Source organism: Columba livia, chromosome 4, assembly GCF_036013475.1.
Source record: "Columba livia isolate bColLiv1 breed racing homer chromosome 4, bColLiv1.pat.W.v2, whole genome shotgun sequence".
Lineage (NCBI taxonomy): Eukaryota > Metazoa > Chordata > Aves > Columbiformes > Columbidae > Columba > Columba livia.
In genome coordinates, this window is record NC_088605.1 from 42,014,427 (window position 1) to 42,031,755 (window position 17,329).

At 42.9% G+C, this 17,329-nt stretch overlaps 1 protein-coding gene and 1 long non-coding RNA gene across 8 annotated transcripts in view; both read right to left on the reverse strand.

Annotated features, from left to right (window-relative positions):
* KLHL2 (kelch like family member 2) overlaps window positions 1–3,948 on the reverse strand; it is a 57,756-nt gene extending 53,808 nt beyond the window's left edge. For 2 of the 7 annotated variants that reach the window (XM_065061393.1, XM_065061390.1), the window contains exons 1-2: window positions 3,246–3,462; window positions 177–302 (exon numbers count right to left, since the gene is read on the reverse strand). In XM_065061393.1, coding sequence (XP_064917465.1) covers window positions 177–302; window positions 3,246–3,268 — 149 coding nt within the window. In that variant the 5' untranslated portion in view covers window positions 3,269–3,462. Of the gene's footprint in view, window positions 1–176; window positions 303–2,440; window positions 2,588–3,245; window positions 3,463–3,806 lie in introns of those variants that run through there. The other 5 variants (XM_065061392.1, XM_065061396.1, XM_005502504.4 and 2 more) reach the window with 5 other exon arrangements.
* A 2,601-nt stretch (window positions 3,949–6,549) lies between these two features.
* Window positions 6,550–17,228, reverse strand: LOC110358796 (uncharacterized). Its single transcript, XR_002413540.2, has 4 exons — window positions 16,847–17,228; window positions 16,234–16,451; window positions 14,045–14,132; window positions 6,550–10,989 (listed from the first exon to the last, which is right to left on the reverse strand). It is a non-coding gene; the product is annotated as an uncharacterized LOC110358796 (long non-coding RNA).
* Between the last annotated feature and the right edge of the window lie 101 nt (window positions 17,229–17,329).

Below are 17,329 nucleotides of genomic sequence, written 5' to 3' on the forward strand. Positions count from 1 at the left end.
GTGGGGAAAAACATTTGAGCTATCATCACATGACTACTATTCAGCTATCACTTCAATGGATATTTGATCCTTTTCATCAGCTACACTTCTGAAATTGCATAAATAAACTATTATTATTAACTTAAAGTTAAAAATGTATTATGGACTCCAGGCAGATGTATACAGTGAAGTAATACCTTCTTAATTCATTCATAACTTTGAAAGCTTTCTTCATGTGCCATGGATTTACTGTAACAGGACAGTGAATTTCAGTGTTATCATCTTTCAGATCCAAGGGTTTCTGATGGCAAAGTTTGGTACATCTGGAAAGAAAGAGAAAAGAAGAGTTAATACTTCTGTCTAATCTCCAGTTCTGTCACTCTTATCTTCTCCACTTTCACCTTGGAGACAAGGAAAAGATTTGTGCTTCAGCTTATTCTTTACTCCAAGCAATTTTCATTTCCCTATTACCAACAGCGTGGAAGAGTAGGTAGAATTCCTAAGGAAGCAAAAAATTGGTGACCAACACTAGCAAGGCTAACAGAAGCACCCAGGGCTAACAACAGTCTCCACTAAGGAAAACATGAAGATGACGCTCCAGAATATTTCCAATAAACCCTGAAGTGAGAAGAGGGGCAGAGGTTTGGGAACTTCTAGCCTGCTGCCCATACAAATCGATGGCAGAACACAGCATCCATCACCCTTGACTCTCAAGGCCTTCACTGCCTGCAAGACAAAAGCTGCTCTCTGCCCTTCCACCAGGACCTCCCTTACTGGTTCATGCAGCTCCCACTTCATCTCTGACAGGAAGACCGCGTGATGACTACTGCAACTGTCCTGGCTTTCCCTAGCAGCAGTATGAAATATAGGTGAGTATGAGAAAAACTGGGTAGTTTTGCTGATCCACTCAATGTTTTGAAAAGCAAAAGATGACCAACACCTTAATTTTCCTTACTCTCAAAACCCACACAAAATAGCAAGAGAAAAACTGAGCAGTATGAAAAGTCATTAACTGTGTCTACAATTACCTCTTTCTAAGAAATACCCAAGTTCTACAGCCACTAACCTTTGCAGACAAGTAGTTATGCACACCACTCAGGCACTAGGACTGTTCAAACCACAAGTGGGTTTTTTATGCCAAGTGAAGCCAATGAGTTTCGTGTTTACAATCACAATGTTATTTTTGCAAGGCAAATTACATTGTTGTAGTACTCAGAAAATGCTTAGCATCAGTGATGTTTTTACCTGCACTACTGTAACTATATTCCTGAACCACCAAGCTGGAAATAAGCAAAGTCACTGAAGTCACTTTACCTCAGAGAACTGATTTCAAACGAAAACTCAATCTTACTAGCTTTCGGTAATAGTCAAATTGAACATATGCATTGAACCCAGCCTCTCTTCCACCATACCAACAACTTTTTACCTGGGCATGTCTAAGGAAGATTAAAATAAAATTTCAATTATAATTTAAGATTTTAACCCAGAACTCTATATTCTGCGTACTACAACAACATGCAAAGCAAAGTAGTTGGGTCTACTTTTCATTATTCTAAAACTAGCTACAAAGTTTTGGAGCAAAACAGCACAAAACTGCATCAAGCAACAAAGGAATTTTAAAAAGTATCTGTAAAACACTGGCTAACAAAGTAAGGTCCCTCTGCAGAACTCAAACTACGAACTTGCTACACTGTACCATGAACTGCTATGAATTAAAACTTACATGCTCAGTTTTGAAAATTATAAAACTCACTGCTGAAAGGGGCCAAGCAAGACAGGAAATTTGCATCAATCAGAAAAAAAAAAAAAAAATCAAGTTATATGTTATAGAGCACATGCACATGCTGCTGTATGGAAGTATAAAAAAAAAAAAAAAAAAAAAAGACATCCTATCTAGCAAACTCCTTTACACTGAATATTACTCTTCTAAATTCTTTGACATATGTAGTGATCAGCATTCAGAAAAATGATACACAGAAGTTACTGACTTCAGGGAACATTCAAAACACCAAAGACCAACTGTGAAGAAGAGACACAGCTTTTAATTATACCACTGACATACCAAGTACAAGATAAGAATGCTTTTTACATTCCAAAGTAATACATCAAATACTGATGTGTACATATCTGCACACATATAGAAACTATATACACATCACATACATATATGCAAGAAACGCTGGTCAGAGCTGCCTGTAAAGAGCTGCCAAGCAATGTGGCTAGATGGAGGAGTTCCTATGAAGCATACATTAATTCTCTGAAGTTTCACTAGTTTGTCACAAAGGATGATTTTGTTTTAAGGTAATGAAGCCTACAAAACAGTCAGTCACATGCCTTCTATTTCTAGAACAGCTCGTCTGCCCGAAGCTACTTGAGCATCTCTTACCATTTCACCAGTTAGGTCACTGCTGGTGCAACTGGTTCCCTTTGGTTCGATCCCAAAAGCCTCACCTACACGTACCTGAAAACAACCTCCCGAAGGCGCGGGATGAAGCTGCGCTGAACTGGAGCATATAACAGGCTGGATCAACCCAACTGAAGTGCAGCTCGAAATAGGTGGCTTGCCTAGTGCACTGCTACTAAAAAAGATGCTTAACTAAATAACCAGAAAACCGAGAGTGTGATGAGCATGACTGCTGAGTCAAACGGGGAGTGTAATTTGGGACCACATATGGAGGAAGCAGAAGGACTGAGGAGGAGGAGGAAAAAAAAATATAAATAAAAAAAGGCCTGTCCCCGCAAGCTGGAAGGCACACGGAAGGCGGGGAGGAGGAAGGGGGGCGCGGTGTGCCGGCATCCCTGCCCGCCCGCTGCCCCACGGCCCGGCCCGCCGGCCCCATGCCCGCCCCGGCCCCCAGCGCCCTGCCGACGCGGGCAGCGCAGAGGGCGGCAGCGGCACGACGGGGCATCTCAAACCCCGGGGCGGCAGCGCTGGCCCTGGGGAGCCCTGGCCCGCCGGGCACCAGACACCGGCTCCGCCACCCGGTCGCCGACATGACCCTCCCGCCAGCGCTGCCCCCCACCGGCTGCCCCCCGCCGGGGCAGGGGCTGCCCGCGGGCACCGCTCCCTCCCGATGCCGAGCGGCCCGGAGCGGGCCGGCCGCGCCGCGGGATGGGCGCGCTGCGGAGCGCCGCGGTAGCTCAGCTCGCTGCTGGGCGGCTGGGCCCGGCCCCGTGCCCCCAGCCCTGCCCAGCGCTCCGCACCGCCGTCCCGGCGGGCTCGGGGAGCCCGGCAGCCTCCCCGCCCGCCCCGCTGCCGCACTCACACGGGCGGCAGCAGCATCTCCATCGCGGCTCCGCTCGGGCTTCCTCCGTGCAACGCGGGCGCGGCGCGCTGCCGCCAGCACCATGCCAGCCGCCGCTGCCCCGCTGCGGGGTGCCGGCTGCGCCCCTCCGGCGGAGCCCCCGCTGCCCGCCGGCCCGCCGGGAGCCGCCGGCGCTGCCCACTTCCGGGTTCCCGCCCGCGGGAGAGCGGTGGCGGGGACGGGCCGCGGCGCGCAGGCGCCGCAGTGGAATGGGGGCGCCCGGCCCCTGTGAGGCGGGGGGGCGGTCGCCCCTCAGGCGGTGCCGGCGGCCGCAGTCGCGGGTGCGCAGGCTCCCCAGCGCCGGAGCCTCCCGCCCGGGCGCTGGGCTGGGAGCATTCGGGGCTGCGGCGCCGGCTGCTGCCTGGGTGGTGCAGCCCCGCCCGAGTGGCTGCGCGCCCCTCGCCTTTGGGAGAAGGACGGGCGGGTTTGTTCCCCTTCGCTGTCAGAAGCGTGTCCTGGAGGGGACGCGCCTGGGTCCAGTGCCCCTTTCCGTCCCTGGGCACCTGAGCGGGGATCGCCCACCTGCCGGAGCGCGGCGGATCAGGGCAGGGCCGGAGAGCGACGCCCCGAGCTGTCCCGCCGGCGACGTGTCCCATGGAGCGCCCGGGGCAGGGCGGCCTCAGGAGGAAGGAGGATGGCGTGATGTCCCCGTGGGGGGACACGGACCTGCTCCAGGCCCTCCAGGCGAGACTGTTCCTTTTTTATTTTTCCAGGAAAAAAAAAAAAATAGTCACAGGTCTCTTCTCCGAGAAGACCATCCCTAACGGAGAGCGACCACGACCAGCGACCCAGGCCAGGCGAGGAGCTGGCGTGACACCAGCCTGTGCAGGTGGTGCCACCTCAGAATGGAAGCCAAAGCAGAACCCAAAAGAACGTCGGGGCAGAGAAGGTGGGCGCTGGGTTTGAACAGGCTGCTGCGCTGGTGCTCTGGTTCACTGTGACCTCCTGGATCTCTTCCACTTTTGTTTGAACCAGTCCAGCAGAACAGTGACTCTGCTACTCAGCACAGCTGCCCTCCTGTCTCTAGTTGTACAATCACAAACATCACTGATGTTGACCATTAAGTACTTGAGTTGTGGTTTTATGTTTGCCATTAGGCAAAAAGAAACACAAACAGGACTGGGATCTATTTCAAACACGTGTCTTTGTAAGCGAAACTAATTCAAACAGTAATGAAAAATAGTATGTTTGGCAACTTTTAACTTGAGGGATTCAAGAAGAATTCACTGTACTTAAATGCCTGTAAGTTACTTCCGCATCTCAGAAGATTATGTAGTGGTTAGCAAGCTGAACACGATTTGGCTATTCAAGAGTTATAGTATCAGTAAAAACAAAATGCTTCTTCACCAGAGATTTGACATTGATTAAGTTAATCTATAACTAATAAGTCTCTCACTGATGAAAACTATTTTTCTAAGAGTGACAGCACATTGTAATAAGGCAAACCAGAAAATGGCAGGTGCATTTTGAGTGAAGAATATTACAGATGGATACATAAAGCCTTCATCAATGATTCTAATAAAAACACAGGTTAATAAAACTAAATGTATTCTAATTTCTTATTTCACGTTTGTTAATCTCTAATAATATTCCTCATTTGAAAAATGCTGGTTTAGTTTTCTCGGTTTACCAATCCTCTTTCACTGCACTGTGATGTTTGATCTGAGAACACTTTTACATTTTTTCAATGGCTTTCCACTGGAGGTTTTCCTAAATGAAATAATTGCAATTGTCAGTGCCTGTTTTTATGAAATCTGTGCTTTGTAACTGCTGAATTTGTCTCTTCTCAAGAGACAACTAGATTTGCCTCTGGGTTGTATTGGAGAAGACAAGCTACATGTTAAAGATTTGAAAGATGCAACAAAACCTGCTTGCAGGGCAGTCTGCTCCGAAGGGGCCAGCCAGCAATCATACACCCTGAAACAGAGGTTTAAAATTCAGCTGGCTTCGTGTGTCCTAGAGTCAGCAAGTTCTGAGTTCATCAGCAGGTCTGGCATGGGTAGATCAGAGAGTTGCTGACAACTGTCACATCACACTGGTAGGTTTCTGTTCCCCCAGAGCTAACTCCTGTTCATGTCACTTTGTAAGACAAAGATCCTACTTTTACTGATCTGTAAGACCTACATGAATCTTACTAGTAGTAGATTGTGCTGTGTTTAAGGGACCACATTAGAGTATGAAGTCATTGTAAACTTCTCTGGAAGCTGATGAGGATTTGTGTACACACATATAGATCCTGCAAGCATATAGGCAGCTGCTGATGCTGCCCCTTGTTCAAACAGCAGTACTGTTTAATAACGTTCATTTTTAAATGAACTTTAAGCATTTCCAATGTGGGACTTCTGTCATTTTCTTGCGATGTTGTTTTGGCTTTTGAGCCAAATGTTTAATGTTAGTTGAAGTAACTTCTGTGATACAGAACATCAAAATGAAACACAAATAGGGCAGGGTTCTATTTTTTTTTCTAAAATTATGTCTTTGTACTTCACTAGTCCTGAAAGGAATCATAAACAGCTGAAACAAAAATGACTGCATCCAAAATGCATTATGTGGTTATGGCAAAACAACTTACACATCTAACCATGAGAAAATACATCCTTTAAATACAATGTTTTGATTTCTATGGGATTTTGCTTGTTCCAATACCTCCTCTTAGAAAATAACAGAGAAAAAACAGAAACAAAAACACTTAAATACGTGTGGGGGTGTTTATATGTTGTTTTGAAAGGGAAGAGGCTACATTTCTTACCTATGATGAAACAGCTGCCATGTTTGTTTATGCTGCAGCAATTCAAATCGCTGCATTTACTGAGGAAACTCCCAATTGTGTTTAGGACGGCCCTGTAACAACTCTTGGTCCTTTCCTACTTGTTTTAGAGAGTTTTAAAGGAATGCTGCCAATGCTTACTAGTGACTGCACGGTTCTTTGGCTATATTGACACTAGAGGTACTTTAATGATACAGAAATCCTGCCACCAGACATCAGTGAAGTACATCCACTGAAAATGCTCTGTTTTCTAGCAATATAGTTCCATGAGTTACACAGCTCTACACATGGAATAAGCAATCCTGGTAACAGTCAATGTAACTGCATGTATACATGGTGTTCTACAAGCATCTTTAAGACATCACATACCGTGCTGACGTGGTCATGTTAGAAGAAATCTGTATTAGGTTTAGCCACAGAGAACAGTGAAATAAGTTTGTACCAGTATTTCTAATTGACAAACGCAAGTTAGGAAGACCTCTTCAAAAAGGACAAAAATACACTTGTAAGAATATTTATTCTTGTTTAACATATTAGAAGACATAGCTTTTTAACAATTTGGCCAGAATACTTATTAGAAGATGCTGCTAAGGCTGGGATCCTGTTCATGACGAAGAAGAAAGGAAGGGGTTAGAATTGAAGACTTCAGTGTATCTCTGTATTGCTATTGCTTCAAACAGAAAAACAAGGTCCTTCCTCACTTTTTTATCTGCTAGGTTATCTATTATATTTGTATACTACTGAATTTAGTTGTGGGTAATTTATATATAAAATTTGCATAAAAATAAGTATTTTTTATCCAAAATAATTCATGGCACACATCCATTGCTTTCCCTGTGCATTTCACCCCCTAGTAACATTACCATCCAGCAACAGACTTGTATACAACCAAGGCCTCTGCATCTAAACAATCCACAAGGACCTACGTGGCATTCATGACCTCAGGACTTGAGGTCAATACAGGCATTAGCTATTACTGCATTCTTTTGTCTGAGCACTAATATCAGCATTAATCTATCATTAACTAATCTTAAAAGGCCTTACTCCAGTGTAAGAGACTCTTTTTTTTTTTCTCTATAAGAATGGAATATTCAAAGTTTCTGAGAACCACTTAGCTAAGGACGTGAATGCAGTTGGGAAGAATTACATTGATAAGTAATGTGAAAAGGAAAAGCATGTGTGTGCAGAAGACTGAGAAAAGGATGAGATTGCAGAGGAATACGTACTGGAGAGTAGGCAGAGAGAGAAAAAAATAAGACATGTAAATTTGGAATGTGAAATAAGGCATAACAAAGCAGCTGCTCTCAAAAATAAATTGTACTGTGACCAAAATCAGTTAAACACAATTAAGCATGGATAAAAATGTTTAGTTTTTCTAGCACTATTCTTCTGTGTAAGCAATTGCTGGAGCACTTAAGAATGATACATACATTCCTTTTCAGGAAAGACAGGCCAGTCAGGCATGGTGGTGGAGTTGCTCTCTATGTGAGAGAGCAACTACAATGTACTAAATTCTGCCCAGGAGTGGATGACGAGCGAGTTGAGAGTGTATGGGTCAGGATCAAGGGGCAGGCTGGCAGGGGTGACACTGTTGTGGGCGTCTGTTACAGGCCACCAGATCAGGCTGAGGAAGTTGTTGAGGCCTTCTATGGGCAGTTGAGAGTGGCCTCACAGTCACAGGCCCTGGTTGTTGTGGGGGATTTTAACCTTCCTGATGTTTGCTGGAAGGACCATTCAGCCAGCCAGCCACAGTCCAGGAGGTTCCTCCAGTGCATTGATGATAACTTCCTCATGCAGATGGTGGAGGAGCCGACTAGGAGAGGTGCACTGCTGGATCTCATCCTCACTAACAAGGAGGGTCTGGTCGAAGCAGTAAAGGTTGAGGGCTGCCTGGGTTGCAGTGACCACGAGATGGTGGAGTTCAGCATCTTGGGTGACAGGAACAGAATAGCAAGTAGAATTGCAACCCTGGACTTTAGCAGGGCTAACTTTGGCCTTTTCAAGCAATTGCTGGGGGAAATCCCATGGGCAAGACTGCTTGAAGGAAAAGGGGCCCAAGATAGCTGGATTGCATTCAGAGATTGCTTCTTCCACGCTCAGGATCAAAGCATCCCCACACGAAGAAAGTCAAGGAAGGGAGCCAGGAGGCCTGCGTGGTTGAATAGGGATCTGTTGGGTATGCTCAAGCAGAAGAGGAGAGTTTACAGGTCATGGAAGCAGGGTCTGGCCACTTGGGAGGAATATAAGGCTGCTGTTAGAGGATGTAGGAAGGCAGCTAGGATAGCCAAGGCCTCCTTAGAATTACAGCTGGCGAGAGGGGTCAAGGACAGCAAAAAGAATTTTTTCAAATACATAGCAGATAAAACTAATACCAGAGGCAATGTAGGCCCACTGATGAATGGGGTGGGTGCCCTGGTGGCAGAAGATACAGAGAAGGCAGAATTACTGAATGCCTTCTTTGTCTCTGTCTACTCTGCCGGAGGCTGTCCTGAGGGGCCCTGTACCCCTGAGACCCCGGATGAAGCCAGGTCAATGGAGGAGTTTGCTTTAGTCGATGAGGACTGGGTTAGGGAGCAATTAAATAGTCTGGACATCCATAAAGCCATGGGTCCAGATGGGATGCATCTGCGGGTGCTGAGGGAGCTGGCTGAAGTCATTGCTGGACCACTCTCCATCATCTTTGCCAAGTCTTGGGAAACGGGGGAGGTGCCCGAGGACTGGAGGAAAGCAAATGTCACTCCAGTCTTCAAAAAGGGCAAGAAGGAGGACCCGGGTAATTATAGACCGGTCAGCCTCACCTCTGTCCCTGAGAAAGTAATGGAACAGCTAATCCTTGGTGCCATCTCAAGGCATATCAAGGATAAGAGGGTTATTAGGGGCAGTCAGAATGGCTTTACCAAGGGTAAGTCATGCTTGACCAACCTCATAGCCTTTTATGAGAATGTAACAAGGTGGATGGATGATGGCAGAGCGGTGGATGTGGTCTACCTTGACTTCAGTAAAGCCTTTGACACAGTCTCCCACAGTATCCTCACAGCTAAGTTGAGGAGGTGTGGTCTAGACAATAGACTAGTGAGGTGGGTTGCAAACTGGCTTAAGGAGAGAAGCCAGAGAGTGGTAGTCAATGGTGCAGAGTCTAGTTGGAGGCCTGTATCTAGTGGAGTGCCTCAGGGCTCAGTACTGGGGCCAATATTATTCAATATATTCATTAACAATTTAGACGAGGGAATAGAGTGTACTATCAGCAAGTTTGCTGATGACACTAAGCTGGGAGGTGTGGCTGACACGCCAGAAGGCTGTGCTGCCATCCAGCGGGACCTGGACAGGCTGGAGAGTTGGGCGGGGAATAACCTAATGAAATTTAACAAGGGAAAGTGTAGAGTCCTGCATCTGGGCAGGAACAACCCCAGGTTCCAGTATAGGTTGGGAAATTACATATTAGAGAGCAGTGTAGGGGAAAGGGACCTGGGGGTCCTGGTGGACAACAGGATGACCATGAGCCAGCACTGTGCCCTTGTGGCCAGGAAGGCCAATGGCATCCTGGGGTGTATTAGAAGCGGGGTGGCTAGTAGATCGAGAGAGGTCCTCCTTCCCCTCTACTCCGCCCTGGTGAGACCACATCTGGAATATTGTGTCCAGTTCTGGGCCCCTCAGTTCAAGAAGGACAGGGAACTGCTGGAGAGGGTCCAGCGTAGGGCAACGAAGATGATTAAGGGAGTGGAGCACCTCCCTTATGAAGAAAGGCTGAGGGAGCTGGGTCTCTTTAGTTTGGAGGAGACTAAGGGGGGACCTCATTAATGTTTATAAATATATAAAGGGTGAGTGCCATGAGGATGGAGCCAGGCTCTTCTCGGTGGCAAACAATGATAGGACAAGGGGTAATGGGATCAAGCTGGAACACAAGAGGTTCCACTTAAATTTGAGAAAAAACTTCTTCTCAGTAAGGGTAACAGAGCACTGGAACAGGCTGCCCAGGGAGGTTGTGGAGTCTCCTTCTCTGGAGACATTCAAAACCCGCCTGGACATGTTCCTGTGCGACCTCACCTAGGTGTTCCTGCTCCAGCAGGGGGATTGGACTAGATGATCTTTTGAGGTCTCTTCCAATCCCTAACATACCGTGATACTGTGATACTTAATGAAAACAGGTAAACAGTAAGGTTTATGCTGTAGAGTTCATGGACCTTATGTGATGAAGAAAATTAGTAACTAAGGACTGTTTTTTTTCAGTTTTCAAAACCAGAACCAGACATGGTGCAATTTCCAAAAAGACCTGACATAGCACACAGCCTGGTAAACAGGCTTTAAATACTCCAACCCGAGTCTCATGAAAGAAAGGCCAAATAAAAAGCAAATAGTATGAAGTCTGAGTTCTGCTCAGTGGAGAAGTCCAGTCTGTGCGATCAGTGCTGAACAGGGCAGTGTTCCTGGTAGATTACAAGTTCATTTTAGTGCCACGGAAAAATGTAGTCTGAGTTCAAGCAAGGATTACAAATGGAAACAAGTATAGGTCATGACTTTGATTCACATTAGTACTGCAAATTACTGAGATGCAAAGTATAAATCTTGATGAGCAGATCTGAGGCCCAGCACTATGAAGGTTTGTATTTCATGTATGGTGTAGCCTTAAGATGACTGTGGAAGAGACGGACCAGCTCCTACTTTCTGACTTGTGTTGCTTCCTGGTAATTGGGTCTCTATACTGAGTGGGTTCCATTCACTGAACTAGCAGAAAACCCACAAAAAATTATTAGATTTCACCTTGTAGCCATGTGACAACTTGGACATGATGCAAAGGTAGCAGCAGAAACCTGCAGCAAGGATTTCTTGGGAAAAGCTGGACCATCCCAATCAGCTGCAGGCAAAGCTGATGATGGAGCTCCACCCTTCAACAGAATGACACCTCGCTGAAATGTGTTCTGCATGGGTTTTGTGGACAGCCTGTACACACACACACACAAAAAAAAAAAAAAAAAAGAAGGATTTACAAGATCCAGTCCTTAGCAAGTGATATATCATGTGGATAAGCAGGACTACCCATTAGGGTAGTCTTCTTGCTCATGGAAGTCTTCTCAGTCACTGGAGTGTTTTCCTGATCATTTTACTTCAAAAGAGTGTAGATTATTCTTATTTTCAGTCACGCTTGTGTAACTTGTCAAAACATTATTTTCTTGAAAAATGAAGCAGAAGTAATTTTATTCATAGATAATAACTGTAAGGTATAGTACTATACCTATTGGTGCAAGTCCATCGAAGTCAGTGTGCTTCTGCTCCACTGCAATTGCTCTGCACTCTAACAGCAATAAGATAGTCCTAACCAGTTCAATCAACTATTACACGGTTTGTTGAGAACAAGTACAGCTAATTAATTAAAATTACATTTAAACAATTGATATACTGCCATCTAGTGCCTCCTGGATGCACAACTATACACAGAAATTCTATTAATTTCAAATAGTCCTTGGTATCTATGATTGGCCTACAGCAAAAGAATAGATAAACTCACCAAATTGCATGTAGTCATGCATATAGTGAGCTTACCTAAGAAGAGTAATAGGGAGCAATTTACACTAGGAAAAGTGACACAGTATGCTCAAAGAATCAATCTGAATACATATTATTTCATATGCATATATAAATAAGACTGGAGGAACAGTATTTGCAGAGTCTGCAGTACTTGAGTGAAAATGAAAAATGCTGTAGACTGGGAAAGAACAAGTGGGATATAGTTCACACGTTGTACAAATTATTTTGTTGTGCAAAAAGGCAATGAAATAAAAAAAAAATATTATATTCAGAAAGTCATAACAATCATATCTATGTAGTTACCAGATATAATTTTGCACAGACAGGTTGTGTAGAAAGTGAAATGCAGATCATGCTGCTGTTCCAGAAATTGAGTAAATCCCCATTTGGAATAATATTTTGTGTACGAAAGACTCAAAGGTATTACAAATTCATTGTAAAGATTAAGAAAAGAGCTCAAGATCGGTACACTTAACTTTGCAGAATGTCTAGTAAAATTGGACTCCTATTATATTGAGTTTAAAAAAATGAAGGGGAAAGATTTAAGTAGGAAAAGGCTTAGTCCAATAATTCTGCTACAAGCAGATGCTCATATAGTAAGCAGTCAATTTTCACTGGCAACAGGGAAAGTTTCTGGACAGTTTTTCTGTGCAAAAGAATAATATTTTTATCCAGACTAATATGTTAGGGAAAAAAAATAGGTATCCTCAGAATCCAGAATATTCAAAAGATTCCCTTGTCAGAAGGCTAATATTTAACCATAGAGTCTAAAATGTTAGTTTATGCAAGCTAGTTCTTGACATGTTCATTTTATGATTTTCAGACAAAATATTTAGAAAAAGGAAAAAGAACTGTGGGAAAAAAATATTTATTTTTTTTTCCTTGAAATTTCATCCTCTGTTTTTATTTTAATTTTATCAGTAGTTTTCTTGAGGCAAATTATCTCAAACATTCCTCTTTTCCCATGAAAATTATCCTAGACAATATATAATCTAAACCCAAATAGCTTCAGAAACAGTTCTGCATTTCCCTTTATACAGTAAGTAAATGCTTGTCATACTGTGATGGCTTTATAATATAATATAAACAGAAATGTGATTTTGAAAAATAAACAGAGATACAAATCCATATTTATTTTTAGAAATATACACTGAAAGCATAAATCTGAGTATCATGATATATCTTATTTACTTATCTCTTCTTTAACCTAAATTTATTTGTTTTTTAATATAGCTGGAAATTCAGCAAAATTTTTAAAGTAAGCAAGAGTGCCCATTCTGTTCTTCACAATGTTTCCATTCACTGTTACATTATGTCCTTTGTCTAATCTGCATTAAGCAGTCCAAATTCTCTCTCTATGACTGTATTAACTTTTACCTACCTATTTTCATCAGTCTTATCTCTGGGCTTCATTATGGACACTCAGGACGTTTTGCTAGCTGATATGTACTAATCTATTATTAGCTGAATTAACAAATGGCCACACTATGCCTCCAGCATTCAAATTTGTGTATTAATTGGTGAAAGACTGAAAGAGTTTTTATTAATACCAGTGTTATCTTCTTCTCTTTTCAATAGCTTGCATTTAACAGCCACAAAATTTTAAAGGGCATTTTATTTATTAAGCCAAAGCTTCATAGCAAGTAGCAGTTTTTGGTTACATGATTACCATGTATAAACAGCCTGACGCTGTTCAGCACACAAAACTTACACTTGCATGACGTGAAAATCCGAAGCTATACATAGAGAGAAAGGTTCTTTTATTTTAAATATATTCAGAAGTGATCTGTTTTTTAATCTCCATAGGATTTTAACAACTTACAGAAGCTTGAAATAAAACAGGTACCTGTGAAGTGTCTGTAATTTGAGGCTAGAATATAGACTGCGCTTACAGCATTATGACTGTCAGGACTATTACAACTAATTCATGCAAATAAAATAGTCTTTACTGTTATTTTTACCTTTTCACTTCCCCTTTCTATTTCTAGTTGTGCTGGGATCTGTCACAACCCCATATTTTCAGAGCACAGACTGCATATATTACATGGAGCTGAATAGAGTTCAAATATTAATTGCACCTGTAATATGAGTAAGAAACAGTAATAATAATTACACCTTATAATTGACTGTGAAAAAGGTTGTGATCCCAATCCTGTTTCCATTCATGCCAAATTTTAAATAAAACTGAGAGGAGGAAAAGTAGATACTAGGCCTCTTTGTGAGGATACAACTGTGAAAGTTAGTCCCCAAATATTGTAATTATTACTGATATGGGAAAGGTTATGCCTTAGTATAGGATTTAAGACTGGGCCTCTAATCTACATTAGCTTTCCTTAAGGGCAGCCGGCAAATAAGGATGCCATAGCACAGCATTGTTCAGCCACAACACATCTTTTTACCATACCCTTATCGGACATCTTCATCATTATTGATGGAGTTGCAGAGGAAGTAATTTAAGAACAGGCCATACCTTAATCTGGTCTAGACTCCCCAGCACTGGATGAGCGATGAGCCCTCAGGAGTGGACTTTGAAGTCAGATGCACTAAAATGACAATGTCTGCAAAATCGGCCAGAAGATGGAACAGGAACTGAGCAAAAGAGAATCTTACATCTTTAAGTCCTTACTTACATCATTAAAACCTCTAACTATAAAAATTACATGCAAACCTAATCATTAAAACAGTATACCAAAACAAAACACAGACTGGGTGCTCTACTAAGAACAAAAGTAGAATAATACTATAAAGTTTATATACATATTTCAGATAAACCAGTTGAAATCGGCAGTCACATATTTCCAAAAACGCTACCTAGTGTTGTGTACAATAAACATTTATGCATTCCAAATATTTAAACTCATAGTTTTTCCCCCAACCATGCTTTTCAGTAACCCATTGAGACCACTCTGTTTTCCATTGAGTAGAAAAAATACTTATATATAAAATTAGCCATATTCAAATGAGTGTTGACAAATGCAAACTTCCTGGGACTTCAGGATTCTAAAATGCTCAGAAGCATTTGTTTATTTGGTTTAACCTCAAACACTTGTCTAGTGCCATTTATCATGCACACTGCATATGTGTGGAAGCCATTGAGTAGAGGTGTTTTGTAAGTGTACAGCAGTTTGCAGTAATGGATTATACATTAGACCAAATTTATAAATACCTGAACAAATAAAGAATGTTAGAAAATTATCTCTGAACAAGCACAGAGAAATGGGAACTACATAGCAGCAATTGCATTCACTTGTTAGATAGTATGCTGCTGATACAATGCAGACAAAGTATGTGTTTTCTCAGCTGACTGTATTGGATATCTGAAGAAACAGTCTAAACCCAAGATTATAGCTAGCCTATAGTATTTCAGGAAGACTGGCAACTGGAGGAGTACTTCTACAACTGAAATTATTATGCTAATAAAAAAATGTAGTTGCTTGAGCTTGGGTGTCCAAATGATGAATCAAATCTCTCATTTTAGGATTCTTGGTTCTGAAGTCTTTTAACAACTGTTCTAAATCTCTTCTTTTTTATTGTATCTCTTTCCCTGTTACTGTTTCCCCTCAAATATCATCCTTGCCAAATTCAGAATCCAAACCTCTAGATTAAAAGACAAAAAACATGTATGCATTCCTAAGTATGCACATAAGCAAGCAAACAAAATGTGGGGAAACGAGAAAAATAAATGTGCAGTTCAGCATTTGGTTTCATCATAAATGAAAACAATAGCAGCTAAGCAACATGAGATGATTTGTGACTATTTTTTGTAAGAGACTTTTTTTTTGTGTGTATTTTGTTTCTTAAAAAAAGTTTAATACTATTTTAATTATTTTAAAAATAAATTGCTATAAAGTATCTTAACTGACATAAATGTATTTCTGGTAAACATAAATATTCTAACCATTGTCATTAACTGGCACTGTTATTAGATACTTGTCTGTGGGACTACGTACAATACACTGCACACTAGCATTTCTGGTTATTCCAGAACAGACGTGTTAACTAGAACACAGACGTTGGTGCTCCTTGCAAAACAAACAAAAGGTAGACTTCTTGCTTTTCAAGCTGACCAAAAGCTCAGACAAAGGCACCACACAGGTAAGTTGTATAGTTGTACAAAGAAATGGGAAGTTCTGGGACTGATCTATTGAACCACTCTTCTCTTTAAAGTAGATGGTTATTAGATCTGTGTAGGTTTAGTCCACGCCTGCCACGCCAACTACTCAACAAGGCAGAACACCTTACAAAAGTGATGCGGATTATGTGAACAGCAACCCATGAATTGTGGCCTCATTTCACTGCCACAGAAAAACTTAGTCCTCTGGTTGCTGATCAGTAGGATTTGTAGTTTTCTGAGGAAGGAAAAAAGAGGAAGCATAATAAGAAAAAGGAAAAAAGAACATTTTCACTGAGAAGTGGAACTGAGCAGGCTCTTATCACAGGAGCTGAATTGAAACCAGCAAGTTTAAGGCTTTTCATTTAAGGTAGTTGCCCAGGTCATTAAATATGTGTCTCTACATAAATCAAGAACAAATGAATGCAAGTGATGGACGTAAATGCTCTGGGTGGGAGGATTCCATTAGGTATTTTTCTACAAAAAGACCCAAGAGAAGTCACAGAAACAGAGATGAAAAACTTGGGACAGCCTGAAGAAGCCCATACCTCAGAAGCAGCTTTTCCCCTTTGGCACTCCTGCATTCTTTCAAGAGAGGCAGAGCTGCACCAGCTGCTTGGGATGACCGGCCTGGCTTCTCTTAAGTAGTACACAAAGAACAATCCCAACCGGGCAATGAAACAGTGTTACTGTCTTTTAAGCCCCTGTTGCAACTTTGATCCTCTCCAGTGTCCTCACTAACATCATCTCAGCGCTCATGGGTGGTCTTATAAAGCAAACAGATGGTTAAGAAACATTAGCAGATAAACAGAGCACACATCAGATAATAAATATGCTGTTTTGTAAACTCATACTATGCACATGCTTGAATACTGCATCATTCTAATACTTCCCCTTTCAGGATATAACTGAAAAAGGCCGAAGAAGCTAATAAAGATTGCCAGAGAATAACTGAAGTGGTAAAGGAGCATTTGGCACACAAAAGCGTGCCAGGGAGTAATAAGACAGAGATCCATAGGGTAGCATGGACACTGCTGAGAGGTCATAGGCTCTCTCAAGAACAAAAGGTTATAAAATGAAATGAGCAGTGGGCAGGTTTTAAAGAAAACATGTTTCTTCACAAAACACAGAACCGGGCCAGAAATATCTTTGATGACTTACTATGTGCTAAAACTTTCCATGGTCTGAAGGGGCAACCAGGCAAGTTCATGGAGAAAGGATCCACTGGAAATAATAATAAAGTTCACAGACCTCTTCCTTGAGAAGTCCCTGCAACAACACTATGCTGCCTTTAACCCCACACTTTTTTGCTAGGCACCCGCTGCTGTTTTTTCTTTCTTACTTTCCACACCCTGCGATGCCTCCTGAGCCACCTTCCCCGCACGGACAACCAGCCCCGGGCCCGCATCAACTACCCGCCCTTTTCAAATTCAGTCCCGGGCTGCTGAGTCAACTTGACGGAGCATCGCCCAGGGAGAGAGCGGCACCGAGGCTGGGCTCCGGGAAGCACAAGTCTGGGTCACAGCTGCTGGCTACAAGACCCCGCACCGCGAAGTGGGAAACCCAACCTAAAGGAGCAGCCACGGCCCGCGGATCACGCCTGCCGGCTGCGGCCCCACCCCGGGGCCGGCCGTGCCGTGAGGC